Below are 25441 nucleotides of genomic sequence, written 5' to 3'. Positions count from 1 at the left end.
CCAAATATTACTGGCATTACACTACTATCACTTTCTCATAGCTCTGTAATTTCCTTTACTCCACTGTAATACTGATGCATCTGACTTTAGTTTCTCCTTCTCAAATTTCAGGGTGAATTCGATCATATTATGATCACTTGCCCCAAGGGTTCTTTTACTTTAAGATCTCAAATCAATTCTGGTTCATTGCACAATACCCAATCCAGAATAGTTGATACCCTACTGGAATCAACCACGAGCTGCTCTAAAAAGCCATCTAGTAGGCACTCAAGAAACTTCCCCTCCTAGATTCCAACACCAACCTGATTTTACCAAACTACTTGCATATTGACTGTTGTAATATTGCATTTTCTATTTCCCACTGTAATTTGTAGAACACATCGTCACTACTGTCTGGGGGTCTGTATACAACTCCTGCCAGAGTCTTTTTACCCTTGCAGTTTCTTAGCTCTATCCACAAAGATTCAACACTTTCTGACCCCATGTCACCTTTTTCCCAATGATTTGATTTCACTTTTTACCAACAGAGTAACACTACCCCCTCTGCCTTCCTGCCTGTCCTTTCTATACAATGTGCATCCTTGAACATCAGCTATAATCTTCTTTCAGCCATGATTCAGTGATGCCTACAACATCATACATGTCAATCTGTAGCAGTGCTAAAACTTCATTTACCTTATTCTGAATACTTATCAAAGTACGTATGCATTATACAACCTTGAGGTTCGTCTCTTCACAGGCAGCCAGAGACATAGAACAGAAAACAAAAACTGGGCAAACAATAAAAGTAAGCAAATAGCATTTAGAATGAAAGTGACTCCTCAGACACAAAGCCCAGAACAGCAGGAGCAGGACCACAGCCTCAGCTCAGCACAGCACATGGTGGAATGAAGTTACGGAGCCCGCAGACATGGAGCCTGGAGCAGCCTCGGTACGGCGAGCAGCAGAACAAACATTCAGAGCAGCAAGCAGAACATACCCAATCTTTGCCTCTGGTTCCAATATCTGACCTTTTCAACCCATCTGGCCCAGCACTTAAATCATCCAAAAATCGGGTCATTCCTCGCCTAGGACCCAATAGCCCTGCCATACGCTCTGAGCCTGGACCCCGCTCTGCCGCGTCCCAACCTGTACCCAACCTTTCCAAGTTGGCCCGTTGCTTAGATTGATCAAACCTCGCTCCTGGTTTAGGTGGATGGGCCCTCGAATCTGCCACACCTCTGCTCCAACTCCATCTCAAATATGCCTCCACCTTGCTTCGACAACTCCTACTCGAACATGCCTCGGCTCCATCTCTCACCCGCACGCTTTCACCCTTGCCTTTGCACACCTCTTCATTATTCGCAGTGATTATTTACAGAAGTACTTAGTTGTATTTCTTGCTTTGGGGACCACCAGTAAGTTGTCACTTGCCTTCAGCATTGCCATTTTAAAAACCAGTAGATATTGCAGGAATAAAATTAAATGTTCTCCATGTGCAGAGGCACAGATACATGAATGTTCTTTGGAGGTGGTGGGGTGGGGGTAACAGAAACTGTCTCCAATTGAAGGATTCTTGCAAATTGACTGAACTAGGAATGGCCAATACAAAAATCAGGACTCAATGTTATAGAAATGCTTGGGGCTAGCTTGGTGAGATGGCAGTACATTGACTGTTCTTGCTGATTACATTGTTATTTGGTTCAATTAATTCGGTTCTTTCATAAGCATCAAATTTACCAAATACTTACCTATCTCTAATAATGTTAATGGTCTTTAATCCCATAGCTTTGGCTATCTGAATTACAGCTTGGCCCACGCCGCTGTTGGCTGCATTCTGTATCACAGAGTCACCTGTTAAACAACAGAATGATTCAGATCTTTTCCAAGCAATAATTTTAGATTTTAATTCTTAACATGTAAATGTATGTTCTTTTTGTCAGAATCAGGTCAAATATAACCACCATTTTGTCCATTACTACTACTCAAGAAAAAGCCCAATATGAAGAGACCAAAGATTTGGCAGCACCATAATTTAGGGCTTTCAGAATTCTTTCCATTAAAATATCCATTACCCCCATTACTTCTTACGTTACTTTTAAAACAACATACTGGAGGAACTCAGCAGGCCAAGCAGCATCTACAGAAAAGAGTGAACAGTCGATGTTTCAGGCCAAGACTCTTTCCTCAGGATGGCTTACTCTTTTCCATAGATGCTGCCTGACATGCTGAGTACCTCCAGCATTTTGTGTGCATTACTCTGGATTTCCAGCACCTGCAGATCTTCTCATATTTTAAAGTAAATAGTTTTGGCAATCAGTCATCAGTAGATTCACTAAAGATTTAAAATTGAACAGGGATACGCACCGGGCTTCAACGATTCAAAGTCGCACAGCATTCTGTACGCAGTACATGGATTGACACTCAAAGTTGCTGCGCATGGAAGAGGTATGATATTTGGAACTTTAATAAAAGCATTCATATTGCCCACTGCTTCCATCCTCCATGTTCCTGTTAAAATAACATCAAAGTCTCTAAGACAATGTTGGTCAATAAAACTAACAATTTAACACAGAATATATTAGCTACAATTGATTACCAAATATAATTTCCCACGAACATTCATTCTATCCATATAATCCATCTCTATTGACTTATTGCCTGTTATACCGCAGGCTTTTAGGGCAGCAGTGAAGGTCCTGCATCTCTGTCCACACAGTCACACAGATATTGAAGGTTTCTTCATTGCTATTTCCGTAACAATTTTGTTTTACCAGTCAGGGTTGCTAGCCCTGAGCTGAACCCCCAAAGCTGGAGGACTGGTGAACTACTCTTAGTCTGACCTCTACCCTTTGACCTGTTTGACATGGGTGACCCTGCATTTCTAGTGAAGATTTATTCTTTGGTTACAATTTGTGCTCATTGAAAATAATCTACAAATATATTTGGATATTTTAAGCTAGAGTTTCTAACTAGCATTCTTGGATGACATATAGCTTATGTGTACAAAATGAAATTTGTCCATAGCTCGATTTCGGCATGTGCAGTCTCTTGTATCTTCATTGTTTATGTATGAACTTGTAGGAGTTCCTAATCTGCTGGTTACAAGCATGGCAGTAAAGGATTGGAAGACTATAACTACACTGTTTTCTTCAAAAAAAAAAAAGAGATATTTGATTGGAAAAAGACTTTAACCAATAGCTCCACTATCTCTGTAGCAGCTTACTTCAAAGATGCTGGAGCAGCCAATGGGACCAAGCGACCAGTCTGCCCTTACCGCCATCAATTTCTGAATACCAGGCCCCTTGCAATAGTGATTGTTACAAGTTCTACCATACTGTTGGAAACTATTTCATCCCCGAGGCCTGACAGGGTCATTCTGTCAGAAATCTCAAAGTAGGTGGTCATAGTAGAACTGACAGTGCCTTGGAATGACCAGACTGAGGAGGCATTTGAGCGTCGGAAAGCCAAATGCCAGCAGCTGGTAGAGCAGTGCTAGAGACAGGCACAATGTGAGCCTCTGGAGGTGGGGTGTAGAGGTTTTGCTGGCTGCTCGCCGAATTACCGGGGCTGCGAAGAAGAGATATCAAGACCGTCACAGAGGCTGCTGAGCGAACTTCCAAATGGCTATGGATCAAGAGGTGTGACCTGTAGACTAATGCTGCTGGGACACAAGCCAGGGCCTGATCAATCCTGGCTGGGTCACCTGGGCGAAGATATCTGATGTTGAAACAACCCAGGGACCCCAGGTCATGAGAAGCGATACAGAGTAATAATTTATCTGCCAATCCCTTGTTTTCCATTATTATTTCCCAACTCTCTCTCGCCAGTGGTCCCACATATACTCGAGCTACCATCTTCATTTTTACATATCCATTGAAGCCCTTGTGTTTGTTTTCCTTCCCAATTTTTTTTCACATAATCAATTTTCTCTGCCTATATTAACTTCCTCGCCTCTCAATACTCCAAGTGAGGCCTCATCTGTACTTTATAAAGTCTCAACATTGCATCCTTGCTTTTATATTCCAGTCCTCTTGAAATTAATGCTAACATTGTATTTTCCTTCCTCACCAGATTCAACCCGCAAATTAACCTTTAGGGAATCCTGCACAAGGACTCCCAAGTCCCTTTGCACCTCAGTTTATTTGTATTTTATCTCCATTTAGAAAATAGTTTACCCTTACATTTCTACTACCGAAGTGCATAACCATACACTTCCCGACACTGTATTCCATCTGCCATTTCTTGTCCATTCTCCTAATCTGTCTAAGTCCTTCTGTAGCCTCTCTACTTCCTCAAAACTACCTGCCCCTCCACCTATCTTCATATCATCTGCAAACTTTGCAACAAAGCCATCAATTCCATCACCCTAATCATTGATGTATAACGTAAAAAGAATTGGTCCCAACTCATACCGCTGTGAAACACCACTAGTCACTGGCATCCAACCAGAAACATCTCCCTTTATTCCCACGCTTTGCCTCCTGCCAATCAACCACTGCTTTATCCATGCTAGAATCTTTCCTGAAATACCATGGGCTCATGCTTGTTAAACAGCCTCATGTGCATCACCTTGTCAAAGGCCTTCTGAAAATTCAAGTACACAACATCAATCAATTCTCGTTTGTCTATCCTGCTGGTTATTTCTTCAAAGAATTCTAACAGATTTGTCAGGCAAGAATTCCTCTTGAGAAAACCATGCTGACTATGGCCTATTTTATCATTTACCTCCAAATACCTCAAGGCCTCATCCTTGGTACTCAACTCTAACATCTTCCCAACCACTGAGGTCAGAATAACTGGCCTATAGTTTCCTTTCTTCTGCCTCTCTCTCTTCTTGGAGTAGAGTGACATTTGCAATTTTCCAGTCTTCCAGAAGCATTCAGAATCCAGTGATTCTTGAAAGATCATTACCTAACTAATTAAACATTAATCATTACTAATTAATTAAACATTAAAGATCCTGAAAGAACATTACTAATGCCTCCACAATCTCTTCAGCCACCTTTTGCAGATCCCTAGGGTGTACACCACCTTGTCCACATGATTTATCTACCTTCAGGACTTTCTGTTTCCCAAGAATCTTCTCTCTAGTAATGACAACATTACACACTTCCCTATGACACTTGCAACTCCTGGCACACTGCTAGTGTCTTCCATAGTGAGACAAAGATGCTGGCTGTTCACTGTATCTATGCCTCTTATCAGGTTGAGTCTGTGGTAAGGAAAGAAAATGCGGTGTCAGCATTTATTTTAGAGGACTAGAACATAAAAGCAAGGATGTAATGTTGAGATTGGTGATAGTGTGAATGCAATGCAGCAGGGAGTTCAGAAGTCTAACGGCCTGAGGGAAGAAACTGTTCCCCATCCTGACCATTCTTGTTTTCAATGCATCATAGTCTCCTGCCTGATGGTAGAAGGTCATAGAGGACGCTGGATGGATGGGTGGGATCCTTAATAATACTAAGGGCCCTGCGTACACAGCACTCTTGATAAATGTCCCCAACAGGTAGTAGGGAGACCCCTATGATACCTTCAGCAGCTCTCACAGTCCTTTGTAGGGCAAAATACAATTAGAATCCAGTGCTCATTTCACCTTTGAATCAAAGCAGATGAAATATACAAACTTACCTAGCTGTGCGTCCGATGGTATCACCCAGTCTCCTGGCTTCAGGCTAGTCACTTTACTGCCTGTCTCTAGAACTTGTCCTACACCCTCATTGCCTCCGACAGCTGGAAGATCAGGAAGAATAGCGTAGGTACCTATAAAAATATGAAGTGTGAGGAAACTATGTAGAATATTTTTCAAATAATATATGGATGTATATCTACATTTTGCATGGTTGTAGTTAATGATATCCTATATGTGCTTCTATCTTGTATATGCAAAGACTAGGCCTCAAGCCATGGTGTCGCCTGTTTACAGCACCAGGAGAGAGGCGTCGGAGCCAGTGCATCCAGGCTGGAGTTGGTGCTGGCCCCCAGTGTTTGTTCAGCAGAAGACAAGCTCTACTGTGGTCGACTGTAGATTGATGGCTCGAGTTTGGACTCTTATTATTGTGTGGCTGTGATGCCAATATGTGCTTGCTATCTTGTCAATGCTATGTATGCTGTGTGCTTTGTGCTGTGTGTGACTGTTGGTATTGTGCTTTGTACCTTGGCCCCAGAGTAATACGGCCTCGTTTGGATGTATTCATGAGTATTCATGCATGGTTGAATGACAATTACACTTGAATTGAATGGATATTTACTTTTTATTGTTTCCAATGAACACAGAGAGATTTAAAATATTGCAATCTGAATTTTCAAACATGGACTCTACACCATCACTATGATGATCAAACCCACCTACCCTTAAGCAAATTAACAACTTCATTCCAATTCCCATTCCGATATGTCAACCCACGGCCTCCTCTTGTGCCAAGATAAGGCCACCCTCAGGATGGGGGAGCAACACCTTATATTCTGTCTGGATAGCCTCTAACCTGATAGCATGAATATTGATTTCTTTTTCTAGTGAACAAACAAATCCCCTCTTCTTCTATTCCCCATTCTGGCCTCTTACCACTTCTCACCTGCCTATCAGCTCCCCTGGGTCCCCCCCTCCTTTCCTTTCTCCTATGGTCCACACTCCCACACTATCAGATTCTCTAGCCCTTTATCTTTCCAACCTCCCCCAGCTTCAACTTTCACCTTCTAGCTATCTTCCTTCCCCTCCCCCCACCTATTTATTCTCATGTCTCCCTCTCTCCTTTTCAGTCCTGAAGAAGGGTCTCGGTCTGAAACGTCGACTGTTTACTCTTTTCCATAGATGCCACCTGACACGCTGAGTTCCTCCAGCATTTTGTGTGTATTGCATCTGCAGACTTTCTTGTGTTAGTAAATTAATCAGTCTAATTACAATTCTGTATAACAAAATAGCTCAAAACAGTGCCAAAATGGATGACTAATCCAACAACCTACTTATTTCTGCTCCTAATGATTTTGTATACCTCCATTAGTTAACTAATCAGTCTGTGCCACTCCACATTAAAACTTACTATTTCTGCTTTCAGTTAGTCCTGACGAAGGGTCTCGGCCCAAAACGTCGACTGTACCTCTTCCTATAGATGCTGCCTGGCCTGCTGTGTTCTACCAGCATTTTGTGTGTGTTGCTTGAATTTTCAGCATCTGCAGATTTTCTTGTGGTCACCTTATTCAGTCTCTGCTTTTAAATGAAATATTCCATCTGATATGGTGCAAAAAAGATTCAACACAGTCTGGGTATCCCTTCTGCTGTCATCAATGATGCCCTCACCCGCATCTCCTCCATTTCCCGCACTTCGGCTCTCACCCCATCCTCCCGCCACCACAACAGGGACAGAGTTCCCCTTGTCCTCACCTACCACCCCACTAACCTCCGGATCCAACACATTACCCTCCGCAACTTCCGCCACCTTCAACAGGACCCCACCACTAAGCACATCTTTCCCTCTCCACCCCTCTCCGCCTTCCACAGGGATCGGTCCCTCCGCAACTCCCTGGTCCACACGTCCCTCCCCACGGATCTCCTACCTGGCACTTATCCCTGTAAGTGTAAGTGCTACACCTGTCCCTACACCTCCTCTCTTGCCACCATTCAGGGCCCCAAACAGTACTTCCAAGTGAGGCAACATTTCAATTGTGAGTCTGTTGGGGTCATCTATTGCATCCGGTGCTCCCGGTGCGGCCTCCTCTACATCGGTGAAACCCGACGTAGATTGGGGGACCGCTTCGTCAAGCACCTCCGCTCCGTCCGCCAAAACAGACAGGATCTCCCAGTAGCCACCCACTTCAACTCTGCTTCCCATTCCCATTCAGATATGTCTCTACTGCCATGATGAGGCTAATCTCAGGTTGGAGGAGCAACACCTCATATACCATCTAGGTAGTCTCCAGCCCCTTGGTATGAACATAGAATTCTCCAACTTCCGGTAATTCCCTCCCCCTCCCTTCCCCTATCCCTATGTCACTCTGCCCCCTCCCCCAGCTGCCTACCACCTCCCTCTTGGTTCTGCCTCCTTCTACTACCCATTGTGTTTTCCCCTATTCTTTCTTCACCTTTCCTGCCTATCACCTCCCTGTTTCCTTTCCCCCACCCCTTTATCTTTCCCCTTACAGGTTTTTCACCTGGAACCTACCAGCCTTCTCCTTCCCACCCTCCCCTCACCTTCTTTATAGGGCCTCTGCCCCTTCCCCCTACAGTCCTGACGAAGGGTTCCGGCCCAAAACGTCGACCGATCTTTTCCACGGATGCTGCCCGACCTGCTGAGTTCCTCCAGCGTGTTGTGAGTATTGCTTTGACCCCAGCATCTGCAGATTATTTTGTGTCAACACAGTCTCTAGCCTGTTCCCAACCTGGGGTCCATGGACCCCTTGCTTAGTGGTACTGGTCCATGGTATAAAAAAGAATTTGCTCTCAACAGAATCATAAATCATACCATTGGTGGTGGGGAAGTTCTAAAATTTTCTGCACTTTAGAATGACACAGCTATTGTCACACAACACTCAAGATCTGGGTTTGAGTCTGATATGTGATAGTGTCACTTCACCTGTGAGACTCTGGGGGGGGGGGTCTATCTACTGGGGGTCTATCACCTGTGAAACTCTGGGGGGGGGGTTATCTACTGTATCCGGTGTTCCTGGTGTGGCCTCTTGTATATCGGTGAGACCTGATGTAGATTGGGAGAGTTCTTCGTCGAGTACCTTCACTCCATCCACCACAAAAAGCGGGATTTCCCAGTGGCCACCCATTTTCAGTTCTACTTCCCTTTCACATTCTGACATGTCTGAACATGGCCTATGCTACTGCCAAGATAAAGGCCACACTCAGGTTGGAAGAATGACACCTTATATTCCATCTGAGTAGTCTCCAACCTGATGGCATGAACATCGATTTCTCAAACATCTAGTATTTGACACCCCTCCTCTCCTTCACAATTCCCCATTCTTGTTTCCTTCCCACACCTTCTCTTCTTACCTGCCCATCACCTCCCTCTGGTGCTCCTCCTTCTTCTCTTTCTTCCATGGTCTTTTGTCCTACTCCTATCAGATTCCCCCTTCTCCAACCCTTTATCTCTTCCATCAATCAACTTCCCAGCTCTTCACCCCCTCCACTCTCCCTCTCCCAGTTTCACCTATCACCTTCCACCTTCTAGAAACCATAGAAACTACAGCACAGAAACAGGCCTTTTGGCCCTTCTTGGCTGTGCTGAACCATTTTCTGACTAGTCCCACTGACCTGCACACGGACCATATCCCTCCATACACCTCCCATCCATGTACCTGTCCAATTTATTCTTAAATGTTAAAAAAGAACCCGCATTTACCACCTCGTCTGGCAGCTCATTCCATACTCCCACCACTCTCTGTGTGAAGAAGCCCCCCCCCATGTTCCCTTTAAACTTTTCCCCCCTCACCCTTAACCCATGTCCTCTGGTTTTTTTCTCCCCTAGCCTCAGTGGAAAAAGCCTGCTTGCATTCACTCTATCTATACCCATCATAATTTTATATACCTCTATCAAATCTCCCCTCATTCTTCTACGCTCCAGGGAATAAAGTCCTAACCTACTCAACCTTTCTCTGTAACTGAGTTTCTCAAGTCCTGGCAACATCCTTGTAAACCTTCTCTGCACTCTTTCAACCTTATTTATATCCTTCCTGTAATTTGGTGACCAAAACTGAACACAATACTCCAGATTCGGCCTCACCAATGCCTTATACAACCTCATCATAACATTCCAGCTCTTATACTCAATACTTTGATTAATAAAGGCCAATGTACCAAAAGCTCTCTTTACGACCCTATCTACCTGTGACGCCACTTTTAGGGAATTTTGTATCCCTCTGTTCCACTGCACTCCTCAGTGCCTTACCATTAACCCTGTATGTTCTACCTTGGTTTGTCCTTCCAACGTGCAATACCTCACACTTGTCTGTATTAAAATCCATCTGCCATTTTTCAGCCCATTTTTCCAGCTGGTCCAAGTCCCTCTGCAGGCTCTGAAAACCTTCCTCACTGTCTACTACACCTCCAATCTTTGTATCATCAGCAAACTTGCTGATCCAATTTACCACATTATCATCCAGATCATTGATATAGATGACAAATAACAATGGACCCAACACTGATCCCTGTGCAACACCACTAGTCACAGGCCTCCACTCAGAGAAGCAATTCTCTACCACCACTCTCTGGCTTCTTCCATCGAGCCAATGTCTAATCCAATTTACCACCTCTCCATGTATACCTAGCGACTGAATTTTCCTAACTAACCTCCCATGCGGGACCTTGTCAAAGGCCTTACTGAAGTCCATGTAGACAATATCCACTGCCTTCCCTTCATCCACTTTCCTGGTAACCTCCTCGAAAAACTCCAATAGATTGGTCAAACATGACCTACCACGTACAAAGCCATGTTGACTCTCCCTAATAAGTCCCTGTCTATCCAAATGCTTGTAGATCTGTCTCTTAGTACTCCCTCCAATAACTTACCTACTACCGACGTTAAACTTACTGGCCTATAATTTCCCGGATTACTTTTTGATCCTTTTTTAAACAACGGAACAACATGAGCCACTCTCCAATCCTCCGGCACCTCACCTGTAGACAGCGACATTTTAAATATTTCAGCCAGGGCCCCTGCAATTTCAACACTAGTCTCCTTCAAGGTCCGAGGGAACACCCTGTCAGGTCCCGGGGATTTATCCACTTTAATTTTCCTCAAGACAGCAAGGACCTCCTCCTTTTCGACCTGTACAGTTTCCATGATCTCACTACTTGTTTCCCTTAATTCCATAGACTTCACGCCAGTTTCCTTACTAAATACAAATGCAAAAAACCTATTTAAGATCTCCCCCATTTCCTTTGGTTCCGCACATAGCCGACCACTCTGATCTTCAAGAGGACCAATTTTATCCCTTACAATCCTTTTGCTCTTAATATACCTGTAAAATCTCTTTGGATTATCCTTCACTTTGACTGCCAAGGCAACCTCATGTCTTCTTTTAGCCCTCCTGATTTCTTTCTTCAGTATTTTCTTGCACTTCTTGTACTCCTCAAGCACCTTATTTACTCCCTGCTTCCTATACACGTCATACAACTCCCTCTTCTTCTTTATCAGAGTTGCAATATCCCTTGAGAACCAAGGTTCCTTATTCCTATTCACCTTACCTTTAATCCTGACAGGAACATACAAATTCTGTACTCTCAAAATTTCTGCTTTGAAGGCTTCCCACCTACCGATCACATCCATGCCAGAGAACAACCTGTCCCAATCCAAGCTTTTTAGATCCTTTCTCATTTCTTCACATTTGGTCTTCTTCCAGTTAAGAACCTCAACCCTAGGATCAGATCTATCCTTGTCCATGATCAAGTTGAAACTAATGGTGTTATGATCACTGGAACCAAAGTGCTCCCCTACACAGACCTCTGTCACTTGTCCTAACTCGTTTCCTAACAGGAGATCCAATATTGCATCCCCTCAAGTTGGTCCCTCTATATATTGATTTAGAAAACTTTCCTGAACACATTTTACAAACTCTAAACCATCTAGACCCCTAACAGTATGGGAGACCCAATCAATATATGGAAAATTAAAATCCCCTACCACCACAACTTTGTTTCCTGCAGTTGCCTGCTACCTCTCTGCAGATTTGCACTTCCAATTCTCTTTGACTATTGGGTGGTCTGTAATACAATCCCACTAATGTGGCCATACCTTTCCTATTTCTCAGCTCCACCCACAAGGACTCAGTAGACAAGCCCTCTAATCTGTCCTGCCTGAGCACTGCTGTAATATTTTCCCTAACAAGCAATGCCACTCCCCCACCTTTCATTCCTCTGCCTCGGTCACATCTGAAACATCGGAACCCTGGAATATTAAGCTGCCAGTCCTGCCCCTCCTGTAGCCAAGTTTCACTAATTGCTACAACGTCATAATTCCATGTGTCAATCCACGCCCTCAACTCTTCCGCCTTCCCCGCAATACTCCTAGCATTGAAATATATACACCTCAGAAGATTTTTACCACCACTCACAACCTTTCTATTAGCGGATTTGCTTGAACTTTTAACATCATTTATTTTCACCCCAGCCACACTGTCAGCTCTGGCACTTTGGATCCCATCCCCCTGCAAATCTAGTTTAAAGCCCCCCCCCCAAAGGCATTAACAAACCTCCCTGAAAGGATATTGGTCCCCCTGTAGTTCAAGTGTAACCCGTCTCTCTTGTACAGGTCCCACCTGCCCCAGAAGAGGTCCCAATTATCCTGAAATCTGAAACCCTGCTCCCTACACCAGTTCCTCAGCCACTTGTTCATCCTCCAGAGCATCCTATTCCTATCCTCACTGGCATGTAGCTCAGGTAGCAATCCTGAGATTACCACCCTTGAGGTCCTGCTTTTCAACTTCCTACCAAGCTCTCTATACTCACTCTCCAGGACCTCCTCACTCTTCCTTGCTATGTCATTGGTACCAATGTGCACCCCGACATCTGGCTGATCACCCTCCCACTTCAGAATGTCATGCAATCGATCAGAGACATCCTTGACCCTGGCACCTGGGAGGCAACAAACCATCCTGGATTCTCTGTCACGACCACAGAACCTCCTATCTGTACCGCTAACTATCGAGTCCCCTATCACCACCGCTCTCCTCTTTCCCCCCTCCCTTCTGCACTGCAGAGCCAGACTCAGTGCCAGTGATCCGGCTACTGCAGCTAGTCCCAGGTAAGTCATCCCCCCCAACAGTATCCAATGCGGTATACTTGTTGTTGAGGGGAATGGCCACAGGGGAACCCTGCTCTGCCTGCCCTTTCCCCTTCCCTCGCCTGACAGTGACACAATTTCCTGTCCTCTGCTCCTTTGGCGTAACTACCTCCCTGTAGCTACGATCTATAATCTCCTCATTCTCCCGAATGATCTGCAGGTCATCCAGCTCCTGCTCCAGTTCCCTAACGCGGTTTGTTAGGAGCTGCAGCTGGATGCACTTCCCGCAGGTGTCGTTGTCAGGGACACCGGAGGGCTCCCTGACTTCCCACATCCTGCAAGAGGAGCATTCCAACATCCTGCCTGGCATTCTCTCTACGCTAGACAATCTGAACAAAAAACTTACCAGAACCTACCCTGGCCTCTGCCTGTTCTCGCCGAAGCCTGTTTGAGCCAAAGCCGCCCACTCTGACTCAGTCCACTCCGACGATGGCCGCTACGACGATGGCCGCTGTATATGGTGGTCTGCTTTTTAAACCTTGGCGCGCTACATCACGTGCCTGCGCAGTGCAGACCCTTTTCCCCGAGCAGTTTTTAAGAATAAAAAACGACTTTTTCGACCCGAATTCTTCCGCTCACTTCTTCAGCTACTTGCTTTGACTGAAACAAGAACCGTTGAAATTTTCCCTTTTTAAACCTTGGCGCGCTACGTCACGCTCCTGCGCAGTGCAGACCCTTCTCCCCGAGCAGTTTTTAAGAAAACAAACAGACTTTTTCGACCCGAATTCTTCCGCTCACTTCAGCTACTTGCTTCGACTGAAACAAGAACCGTTGAAATTTTCCCTTTTTAAACCTTGGCGTGCTACGTCACATGCCTGCGCAGTGCAGACCCTTCTCCCCGAGCAGTTTTTAAGAAAAAAAAAATGACTTTTTCCACCCAAATTCTTCCGCTCACTTCTTCAGCTACTTGCTTCGACTGAAACAAGAACCGTTGAAATTTTCCCTTTTTAAACCTACTTCCTCCTCTTCTCCTTCCACCTTCTTACTCTGCCTTCTTCCCAGTCCTGATGAAGGGTCTTGGCCCCAAACGTTGACGGTTTATTCCCATCCATACATGCTGCCTGACCTGCTGAGTTCCTCCAGTACAGTGTGTGTATTACTCAGATAGTGTCTGTTTATTTACGGAGAGAAGGGGATGATCATGTCAATAACGGGGACTGATTAGGAATCCACCTTCCAAATGTTGTCAGATAAAGGGACAGAGGCCAGTGTAATTATAATGTTTTGAAGACAATTAGACAGGTTTCATGTCTATAAAAGGTTTAAAGGGATATAGGCCAAAGGCAGGCCAATAGAATTAGCTCAGATAGATATTGCTAGCATGGATGATTGTGAGCTCAAAGGGCAATTTCTGTACTGTATAACTCTATGACCCTAACAAATTACAGTTTATTACCTTGCATCATGTTAATGTCTGATGGATTAATGGGTGCCGCTAACATTTGGATTCGTATGTCATTATCACCAAGCTGAGAAAGGTTGATTCTCTCGAGCCTGCAATGCAAGAACAAAACACTTAATTGGAAAAATATTGAACCACTGAAGCCCTAATTTATCTGAGGAAATATTAACATGTCAGGCAAAAAGAAAATACACATTTGTAAAATCTAGTTTCTTGGGATATTAAGACGCAAGATGATTTATCATGTGTACATCAAAACATGCAGTGAAATGCATTATTTGCACTGTCAACCAACACATCAAAGTGCATGCTGGGGGTCAGGGGTGGGCACAGTGTCGCCACACATTCAGCGCCAATATAGCAAGGTCACAGTGCTCGGCGTCCGAACACAGAACACAACAAGGAACAAAACAACAGCAAAACAAGCCGTGTTCCTCCCTCACACCTACACTCATACACAGTCCTCTAATCCATATTTTTCAGCCTCCAGCGGACCAGGATTCAGACTTGAACATAGACATGGACATGCAGACACTGGGCCTTCACAGAGGTTCGCAGACCTGGGAATTCGGCCAGTAGGCCTTGACTTCCAGACTTCCGATTCAACTCTAGGGCCTTGATCCTTAGCATTGACCCAGGAACCCCGCCAATCGCTACATACCGGCCCTCAAACTCCAATCACACTGATTTACAAACCCAGGAGGCTATCGGACGTCACATCTCTGGCCCACTTGGAACTCAAGACTCCAGAACTTGCCAATAACTCCTTGACAACTAGTCTGTCGGCTGGACATCCTGGCCCAGTTTGTAAGTGTCCCATGTCTGCGTCGCTGACGTTCGAACACAGAGCAGAGACTGAAGACTTAAGACTTAAGACTTAGTCCTCTAACATCCCCCACATCTATGTTCCTAAAACCCAAAACACAAGTCCTAACTCTCCTGTGTCCCCAAAATTGTCCCTATGAACCCAAAAAACTAACACTGACCTCAATGGACATCGCAACTTGGCACCATCTTTAGCCAATTAAATGGAACACGAAGACTAATCAGCAAAACAGTATAGTGTACAATTAATAATGGTTATGTGCTCTTTATATCTGTGAAACATACACAATCTATCATTTTAGTTGAAATAAACAAGAATTTTCCTGACCAAATTTTAAAGATTACCACATTATATACATGAATCATACAGTCAATAGAGACATCCGACATGGAGACAGGCCATTTAATGCAACTATAGAGCCATATTGAACCAGATGTTTGGACGATGACTTAAGCACCGTGCCGAACTGGAAAGGTTGGATACAGGCTGAATCAATGTGCCTGGGTCCAGGTCCCAGGGCACATTGAAGCGACTGAACCCAATGCTTAGACGATGATTTAAGCACCGGGCCAGATTGAAAAGGTTCAGGATGTCAGGACACTAGGGGAGAGGTGGGCCTGTTCAGCTCGCTGATCCACGACGTTTAGCCGGCTCTTTGCTGAACTGAGGGTCTGTGGGCAGACACTCTTTGGTGGACTTCAGTTCTGAATGCTATTTGCTTGCATTTATTGAAAGCATGATTTGTTTTTTTCTCTCTACACAGTGGGTGTTTGACGGCTTTTTTTAAAAATGGGTCCTTACGGGTTTCTTTGCTTTGTGGCTTTGTGGAGACGAATCTGAAGGTTGTGTAACATGTACATACTTTGACAATAAATGCACTTTAAACTTTGAAGTTTTGAACTCACCCATGCCAACTGTGTTGCCCAATGTCAGTCTCATCTGCCTGTTGTGTGGCCCTGTAGATTCTTAAACCTCTCCTGTTCATGTAGTTAACTAGATGGCTTTTAAATATTGCCAATTTCCTGCCTCAACCACCATTTCTGGCAGCTCACTCCTAATATGCACTGCCATTTTAATGAAGAAGCTACCCTTCATGTCCCTTCAAAATGTCTCACCTCTGACCTCAAACCTTTGCCCTCCGGTTTTAGCATACCTTCCCTAGGCAATAAGACAAAGTGCCTTAACCCTGTCTATGCTCCTCATGATAGTGTACCTCTATCAGGTCACACCTCAATCACCTGCATTGGAGGAAATTAAGTCCCAGTCCACTCAATTTCTTCTTGTATCTCAGGCCCCCAAGTCCAGACAACACCCTGGTAGTAATTTTCCTGCACTCATCCTAGTTTAATAACATCATTTGTATAACAGGGTGACAAAGCTGCACACATACTCCAAGTGTGGCCTACCTAACGTCTTAATTAACTGCAACATAACTTTCCAACTTGTTTACTCATTGGGCTGGATGATGAAAGCCAATGTGCCAAATGCCTTTTTTTACCACTCTATCTACCTGTGACATTACCTTCACTTGCACTCCTAGGGCCCTCTGTTGCATAACACACTTTCCAGAGTGCTACTCTTCATTAGACATGTCCTACTCTACCTTGATCTCTCAAAAAGCAATTCCTCATATTTATCTTGATTGAAAGCCATTTGCCAATCCTTAGCCCACATACATAGCTGATCAAAGGCCCCCCCCCCCCGTAATGTTCTACACCATCTACAACAGGATGTTGGGATCAGAGGCGAGAGCCGATTTCACTTGCTCTCCTGCGACGTTCATTCCTCTCTCAGTGTCACTGACACTACGAAAACTGTCTCTGGCTGCTGTGATCCATACCCACTAATATGATGAACCAATACCGAGGCTGTGGGCCTACTCCAGGCTGTGGATCCAAGGACTTATTCCTGTTTGGAACGTCCTTGCTCGATCCTATTGTTTAAATGATTTGTGTTCCCCCGACCACCACGTTCTTTGCATATTGGGTGTTGGTCTTTGTTCTTTTTTTGAGTTTCTTGCTTCATGGCTGCCTATAAGCAAACAAATCTCAAGTTTGTATAATTTATACATCCTTTGATAATAAATGTAATTTGAAACTAACTATTTTAGTATCATCCACAAACTTAGTCACTATTCCTTGTGCAATCACATCCAAATTGTTTACATAATTTACAAACAAAGGTCTTACCCTTGTTCCCTGTGGCACACCACTAGACACAGGTCTCCAGTTTGAGAAACAATCCTCAACCATCAACCTCTGCTTTCTACCTCTGAGCCAATTATGAATCCTATCTGCTATCTCTCCCTGGGCACGTGGCCAGGTGGTTAAGGCATTGGACTAGCGACCTGAAGGTCGTGAGTTCGAGCCCCAGCCAAGGGAACGTGTTGTGTCCTTGAGCAAGGTACTTAATCACACATTGCTCTGGTGCCAAGCTGTACAGGTCCTAATGCCCTTCCCTTGGACAACATTGGTTTCTGTGGAGAGGGGAGACTTGCAGCATGGGCAACTGCTGGTCTTCCATACAACCTTGCCCAGGCCTGCACCCTGGAGGGTGAAGACTTTCCAGGCGTAGATCCATGGTCTCGCAAGACTAACGGATGCCTTTACTTTTATCTCTCCCTGGATCCTGTGTGATCTAGCCTTCCAGACTATCCTGACATGAGGGACCTTGTCAAAGGCCTTGCTAAAGTCCAAAGAGACAACATCCACTGCCCTAATCTGATCTACCCTCAGACACAATTTCCCATGCACAAAGCCATGCTGACGATCTCAAATCAGACCCCGTCTCTCCAAATGTTGGCAGATCCTGTCCCTCAGCATCCCTTCCAGCAATATACCCACCAACCATGTCAGATTCATGGGCCTGCATTTTCTTGGCTTGCCTTTTTCTTTTGAGCAATGGTACCAAATTAGACACACCCAGCCTTACAAAATCTCACCTGTGGCCAGAGATGAAGCAAAAATTTCTCCAAATTTCTTCTCTAACTTCTCATAAAGTTTGAGAATGCACTAGGTCAGACCCCAGGGATTTGTCCTCCAATAACACCTGCGTGCTACTCCGTATCCAAGGTAACACCACTCACTTTCCCCATTTCCTTCATTTCTATCATTCTATCAGTAAAAACTGAAGAAAAATATTCATTAAACATCTCACTCATTTCTTTTGGTTCTACGCATATATGGCCATGCTGATCTTTAAGGGGACATTCTCTCCCCAACCGCTCTTTTGCTCTGAATACACTAGAGAAATGCTTAAGATTTTGCAGGTTTTTGCCTGCCAGATCCTTCTCATATCCTCTTAACATCCAGCACACCCACTTCCATTGGCAGCTCATGACGCTCTGCGTGAAAAGTTCTCCCTCAGGTTCCTTTCAAACCTTCCCCCCTTACCCTAAGCCTATTACCCTAAACCTATTGTGAAGGAAGATTTTATAAGCAATGCAATGTTCCTGCAAAACAAAGCAGAAAACATCATTAATTCTATACATTATGATTTTTCTCACATCTGTTCCACAGGTGCACAATTATGTTCCGTCACGAAGTTCCCAACAGTGAAAACAAGAACATACATAGAACAGTGGTTCTCAACTTTTCCACTACCATTAATCGCGGGGTCCGTGGACCCCAGGTTGGGAACAAATCAAAAAGAGAAAATGTACTAGATACTTAATATGGGAAATTTAATACTTGTTCTTCATTTATTAATTTCAATACTTCCCAAACTACCTCCACTATTATAAACATTTCTGATATAGTTCTTTAGGCTGACCAGGAGCTGTGAGCAGAGAAATTGCTTTGCCATTTTTATATTCTGAGCTGAGAGACATTTAGAAAGGCAGATCTGTGAATGCATGTAACATCAAAACCATTAACACTGCAAGGAGTGCCTGCAAATTTAGTGATTTGCAAGTACAAATATTAGATCCCAAGGTCACAGATATTGTACGAAAGCTTATCCTTGAAAGCTTCAGTGGGGTGCATTATCAAAGATGGCAAATGGTTGGGCATCCAACTTGAAGCAGTTATGAACATCTGCTTTTTCAATTCATAGTAACACCAGCTGTAGCGGTTCTAAGTACATTTATTATCGAAGTATGTATGCAGTATACATCCCTGAGATTCGCCTTCCCCAGGCAGTCACAAAACGAAGAAGAACCATGGAACCAACCCGTTCAAAGAAAAACATCAAACCCTCTCACGTGCAACAAAAAAGAACACACAAAAGGGAACCAAAAAAGTTGAGTGAAAACACAGAATATAAAACACAAAATCAAAAGCTTTTTAGTACAGTTCAGCTCAGTGTTCATTATCTGCAGGCTGTCAAATTTTTTTTAAAAATTGCCAAAATAGTAACAAAAAAGAGTGACCAGAACTAGAACACATCATAAACCTGAAATACGGTCCAAATCTACAATCTGTGTCCAATAAACTTTGTTCTGGCACCATCCACCAGACAGCAGGGGGCGACAGAGACTACTTAAAAACAAGCAAAACCAGTCAGAGACAAAGCACGAGGGTTGACACTGTATGATGCGCTGCACAAATAACGAAGTTCAAAGTTCTAAGTTGATGAAAGTACATTCGATCGTTTTTTTAAGAAACTAGCAAAGATGAACAATCTTGCAACAATAAAACTCATGAAACTAAAATAAGCGGTCTAAGCATATTTAAGAGTATTTAAGTGTACTTAAGCATTCCAATTAGAGTAAAGCACAATAGAGAAATTAATCATTCCCCCAGCCTCTCTGGTTCTACCTAGACTAAGGCAGTGTGAATACATAACTACACTCTACACCACGCCCCAAAGTGACAAAACTACCCATAATAAACACACCACACAAAATACACAGATAGGAAAATAGATACATGGCACCTACACCAAATTACATTTAAATGATGACTTTCTGATCACAGAATACTAATGAAGGCGTTAGTCTGATTCTTGCAATGATTTCTGTGCTCTTTGTGCAAATTTAAATCTCAGCTAGTTTTCATAATTTTGCAAATTTGTTAAACATTGTTAGATTATGAAGACTAGCTTAGATGTGTTTAACATTTTTTTTCAAATCCAAGATTAAAATCAGTATTTTGCAAACACTCATGAAGCATCAGGAGCAGAAATGTTGTGTTTGTTGGTGTAATCAATGCCAATTGCTTAAATCACTCATGCTCTTTTAGATACTAGAGTGAAGTTGTGACATCAAAAATCCATATTTTGTCTTCTATTAAAGTTTCATTTTCCACTATGTATTTTTGTGGAATCATTTCAAATAACACTTGAATTGCCCAAGTACAAATAATTTAAACTTCTAAAAGATCTTAATTCAGTCCTCATGAAGGGTCTCGGCTTGAAACATCGAATGTACTCTTTTCCATAGATGTTGTCTGGTTGTGTGTGTGAGAGAGTGTGAGGGAGTGAGAGAGAGAGAGTGAGAGAGAGAGTGAGAGTGAGAGAGAGTGAGAGAGAGTGAGAGAGAGTGAGAGAGAGTGAGAGAGAGTGAGAGAGAGTGAGAGAGAGTGAGAGAGAGTGAGAGAGAGTGAGAGAGAGTGAGAGAGACTCTTTAAAAACGTTCTCTACATTGAACCAAGTTAGTTACTAGGGCAGCATGGTAGTGTAGTGTTCAGCACAACGTTTTACAGCATAGGCCACCCAGGTTCAATTCCTGCTGCTGGCTGTAAGAAGTTTGTATGTTCTCCCCCATGACTGTGTGGGTTTCCTGAGGGTATTTTATTTATTGTGATACAGCATGCAGTAGGGCCTTCTGGCTCTTCAAGCTGCACTACCCAGCAATCCCCCAACTTAATCCTCACCTCAAACAAGAGAAAATGTGCAGATGCTGGAAATCTGAGCAACACACACAAAATGCTGGACCAACTCAGCAGGCCAGGCAGCATCGATGGAAAAAAGTACAGTCAGCATTTTGGGATCCTAGTCTAATCGCAGGGCAATTTACAATGACCAATTAACCTACATCTTTGTGGGAGGAAACCCACTCAGTCACAGGGGGAATGTACAAAGACAGACAGCAGTACTCCAGTTTCCTCCCACAGTCCAAAGACCAATTGGTCATCGTAAAATTGTCCTGTGATTAGGCTGGGTTAAATCGGGGGTTTCTGGGCTGCATGGTTCGAAGGGGCTGGAAGGGTACAGTCCACGTTGTATCTTAATAAATACATGAATAACTTATAAAATCTGAATAACAATCACTGGAAGAGCTAGAAATGATTAAAGAAGACATCATAAAATAGATAATTACCTAAGATGCTAAAAATACGTTTGATATCCCTGTGTAGAAACTGGGGTTAACACTTATTTGGTGTGGAAAATAACTTAAAATTAAAGGTAACATTCATTGAGTCAACTCTCGTGCCCACTCCACACCCCCCAAAAAATTTGTAAGAGCAGTAAATAATCACATGATATGACAGAAGAGCACCTCTGAATGTGCAACATGTCAAACGTTGAAGTAATGGGCTACAGCAACAGAAAGCCATCGACATACACTCTGTGGCCACCTTATCAGGTACAGGAGGTAGCTAGTAGTGGGGCCACTGAGTGCGTATCAATGTAATAATCCTGATTCTGAAACCAACACGAAACATTCTTCCTTTGTACAACTTTCTAAATATTTTCATTTTAGATTCTCAGACTCTGCACTTTTTCTTCTATTTTCACAGGAAGGACAACCCCAGACCCACATCTGCAGAGAGAAGCAAAAAAATAAATCATTTATACACCTTGGTATGTTCTTTTTTCCCTCTTTAATGACCCTCGATATTTCATTAGGACTTTGAGGAGATTTGGCTTATCACTCAAAAATTTCTACAGATGTAACGTGGCGAGCACTCTAACTGGCTGCATCACCGTCTGGTATGGGGGGGGAGGGGGAAGAGGGCGACTGCACAGGATCGAAATAAGCTCAGAATTAGATCTAATATCACTGGCATAAGTCATGAAATCTGTTAACTTTATGGCAGCACTGCAATGAAATACATGATAACTAAATATTGAGAAAAAAACTGAGTTACATTAAATATATATATGTCTACCAAGTAAAGTTAAAATGAATAGTGCAAAAAAGACAGAAAAAGCAGAAATAAAACTCAGTGATTCAGGAACAGTTTCTTCCCCTCCGCTATCCAATTTCTAAATGAACATTGAATCCATGAGCACAACCTCATTACTTTTTTATTTCTGTTTTTTTTCGCTCTGCTCATTTTACCTTAACTATTTAATAGACATATATATACACTTAATGTAACTTTTTTCTCTATATTTATCATGTATTTCATTGTACTGCTGCTGTAAAGTTAACAAATTTCACAACATATGCTGGTGATGTTAAGTCTGATTCTGATAAAAAGTGGTGAGGTAGTGTTCATGGGTTCAATGTCTATTTAGAAATTGGATGGCAGAGGGGAAGAAGCTGTTCTTGAATCACTGAGTGCATGCCTTCAAGCATCTGTACTTCCTTCTCAACAGTAATAATGAAAAGAGGGCATGCCCTGGGTGGTGGGGATTCTTAATGATAGATGCCACCTTCCTGGGGCACCCCTCCTTGAAGATGTCTCGGATATTACGGAGGCTAGCACCCATGAAGGAGCTGACTAATTTTACAAGTTTCTGCAGCTTATTTCAATCTTATGCAGTAGGCCTCCCCCCACCCCCCCACATTCCAGACAGTGAAGCAGCCAGTCAGAATGCTCTCCACAGTACTATGTAGCTACAGAAAGTTGTAAAATTAGTCAGCTCCATCATGGACAGGAGCCTCTGTAGTATCCAGGACACCTTCAAGGAGTATACCTCAAAAAGGCGGTGTCCATTATTAAGTACCCCCACCACTCATGTCATACCCTCTTCTCATTGTTACCATCAGGGAGGAGGTACAGGAGCCTGAAGACACACACTCAATGATTCAGGAGCAGCTTCTTCCCCTCTCCCATCAGATTTCTAAATGGACATTGAACCCATGAACACTACCTCACTACTTTTTTTATTTCTGTTTTTGCACGACTTATTTAACTATTTAATATACACATATATACTTACTGTAATTCAGCTTTTCTTCTGTATTCTACTGCTGCCACAAAGTTAGCAAATTTCACGACATATGCCGGTGATATTAAACCTGATTCTGATTCATTAACCGTACTGCTCTGTCAACTTAGCCTCTCCCTGTGAGAGATATCCTCTTTGTCTCCCTCCCTCTATAACCTGAAACCTCTTTAGGCCTGTTTCCCAGTATTGAAGAAGTCTTCAACTTTAACTTCAAGTATTTCCCCCCCCCCATCCCACCCCCAGGTGCTATTTTCCTTATTATGCATGCTTTTGATCAAAATCAAGTAACTAGCAAATGTGCAAGGGTGCAGGTGGAAGTGTGGAGACCTAGTTGGTGCCTTCGTACATTTGATGGAAGCACACCAGCCAGTGTTTACAAATAAGTTTAGACAATAAGACACAGAAGCAAAATTAGGCCATTCAGCCTGTCAAACCTGCTCCGTCATTCCATCATGGCTGATCCCAGATCCCATTTAACCCCATACACCTGCCTTCTCGCCATATCCTTTGATACCCTGACTGATACGGAATCTATCAACTTGCGCCTTAAATACACCCACTGACTTGGCCTCCCCCGCAGTCTGTGGCGGAGCATCCACATATTCACTACTCTCTGTCTAAAAAAAAATTCCTCCTTATCTCTGTTCTAAAAGGTCGCCCCTCAATCTTCAGGCTGTGCCCTCTAGTTCTGGATACTCCCACCATAGGAAACATCCTCTCCACATCCCTCTCTAGTCCTTTCAACATTCAGTAAGTTTCAATGATATCCCCCCCCCATCCCATATTCTTCTAAATTCCAGCGAGTACAGGCCCAAAGCTGCCAAACACTCCTCATACGTAAACCCCTCCATTCCTGGAATCATCCTTGTGAACCTCCTCTGGTCTCTCTCCAATGACAACACATTCTTTCTAAGATATGCAGCCCAAAACTGTTGACAATACTCCAAGTGCAGCCTGACTAGTGTCTTAAACAGCCTCAGCATTATATCCTTGCTTTTATGTTCTATTCCCTTTGAAATAGCCTGTGCCTCTCAGCTATGTGGAGTACTTCACCATGTATTCAATCTGAGCCTGAGGCTCCGGAGGGTTCCTGTACTGTGGAAGACGTCCTGCCTCGTCCCTGTGCTGAAGACGCCGCGCCCCAGCAGCCTCAATGACTACAGACCGGTGGCATTGACCTCCCACATCATGAAGACCCTGGAGAGTCTTGTTCTGGAGCTGCTCCGGCCCACACTTAGATCCCCCCCCCCCAGTTCGCCTACTAGCCCCAACTAGGAGTTGAGGATGCCATTGTCTACCTGCTGAACCGTGTCTACGCCCACCTGGACGAGCCAGCGAGCACTGTGAGGGTCATGTTTTTTGACTTCTCCAGCGCATTCAACACCATCCGCCCTGCTCTGCTGGGGGAGAAGCTGACAGCAATGCAGGTGGATGCTTCCCTGGTGTCATGGATTCTTGATTACCTGACTGGCAGACCACAGTACGTGTGCTTGCAACACTGTGTGTCTGACAGAGTGATCAGCAGCACTGGGGCTCCACAGGGGACTGTCTTGTCTCCCTTTCTCTTCACCATTTACACCTCGGACTTCAACTACTGCACAGAGTCTTATCATCTTCAGAAGTTTTTGGATGACTCTGCCATAGTTGGATGCATCAGCAAGGGAGATGAGGCTGAGTACAGGGCTATGGTAGGAAACTTTGTCACATGGTGTGAGCAGAATTATCTGCAGCTTAATGTGAAAAAGACTAAGGAGCTGGTGGTAGACCTGAGGAGAGCTAAGGTACTGGTGACCCCTGTTTCCATCCAGGGGGTCAGTGTGGACATGGTGGAGGATTACAAATACCTGGGAATACGAATTGACAATAAACTGGACTGGTCAAAGAACACTGAGGCTGTCTACAAGAAGGGTCAGACACCCTGAGCCAATAGGCTGGTCCTGGACTTATTTCCTGGCATAATTTACATATTACTATTTGACTATTTATGGTTTTATTACTATTTATTATTTATGGTGCAACTGTAACAAAAACCAATTTCCCCTGGGATCAATAAAGTATGACTATGACTATAACTACGACTATGACTAAATAAATACCAACATTGCATTTGACTTCTTTACCACAGACTCAACCTATAAATTAACCTTCTGGGAGTCTTGCAAGAGGATTCCCAAGTTCCTTTGCACCTCTGATGTTTGAACCTTCTCCCCATTTAGATAATGGTCTGCACTATTGTTCCCTTTACCCAAGAGCATTATCATATATTTCCCAACACTGTATTCTATCTGCCAGTTTTCTGTCCATTCTTCCAATTTGTCCTGTTGCAATTACATTGCTTCCTCAGCACTACCTACCCCTCCACCTTATCTTCATATCATACACAAACTT

The 25441-nt window shown here is 43.7% G+C and overlaps 1 protein-coding gene across 2 annotated transcripts in view; it reads right to left on the bottom strand.

Moving 5' to 3' along the window:
* Positions 1 to 25441, bottom strand: part of mecr (mitochondrial trans-2-enoyl-CoA reductase) — a 63049-nt gene that overhangs the window by 36461 nt on the left and 1147 nt on the right. For both annotated transcript variants that reach the window (XM_072246902.1, XM_072246903.1), the window contains exons 2-5: positions 14161 to 14258; positions 5611 to 5742; positions 2347 to 2490; positions 1731 to 1833 (exon numbers count right to left, since the gene is read on the bottom strand). In XM_072246902.1, coding sequence (XP_072103003.1) covers positions 1731 to 1833; positions 2347 to 2490; positions 5611 to 5742; positions 14161 to 14258 — 477 coding nt within the window. The remainder of the gene's footprint in view (positions 1 to 1730; positions 1834 to 2346; positions 2491 to 5610; positions 5743 to 14160; positions 14259 to 25441) is intronic.

Source organism: Mobula birostris, chromosome 29, assembly GCF_030028105.1.
Source record: "Mobula birostris isolate sMobBir1 chromosome 29, sMobBir1.hap1, whole genome shotgun sequence".
NCBI classification, from domain to species: Eukaryota; Metazoa; Chordata; class Chondrichthyes; order Myliobatiformes; family Myliobatidae; genus Mobula; species Mobula birostris.
Note: the sequence above shows the minus strand (reverse complement) of the source record. Positions and strands in the feature narration are given on the sequence as shown.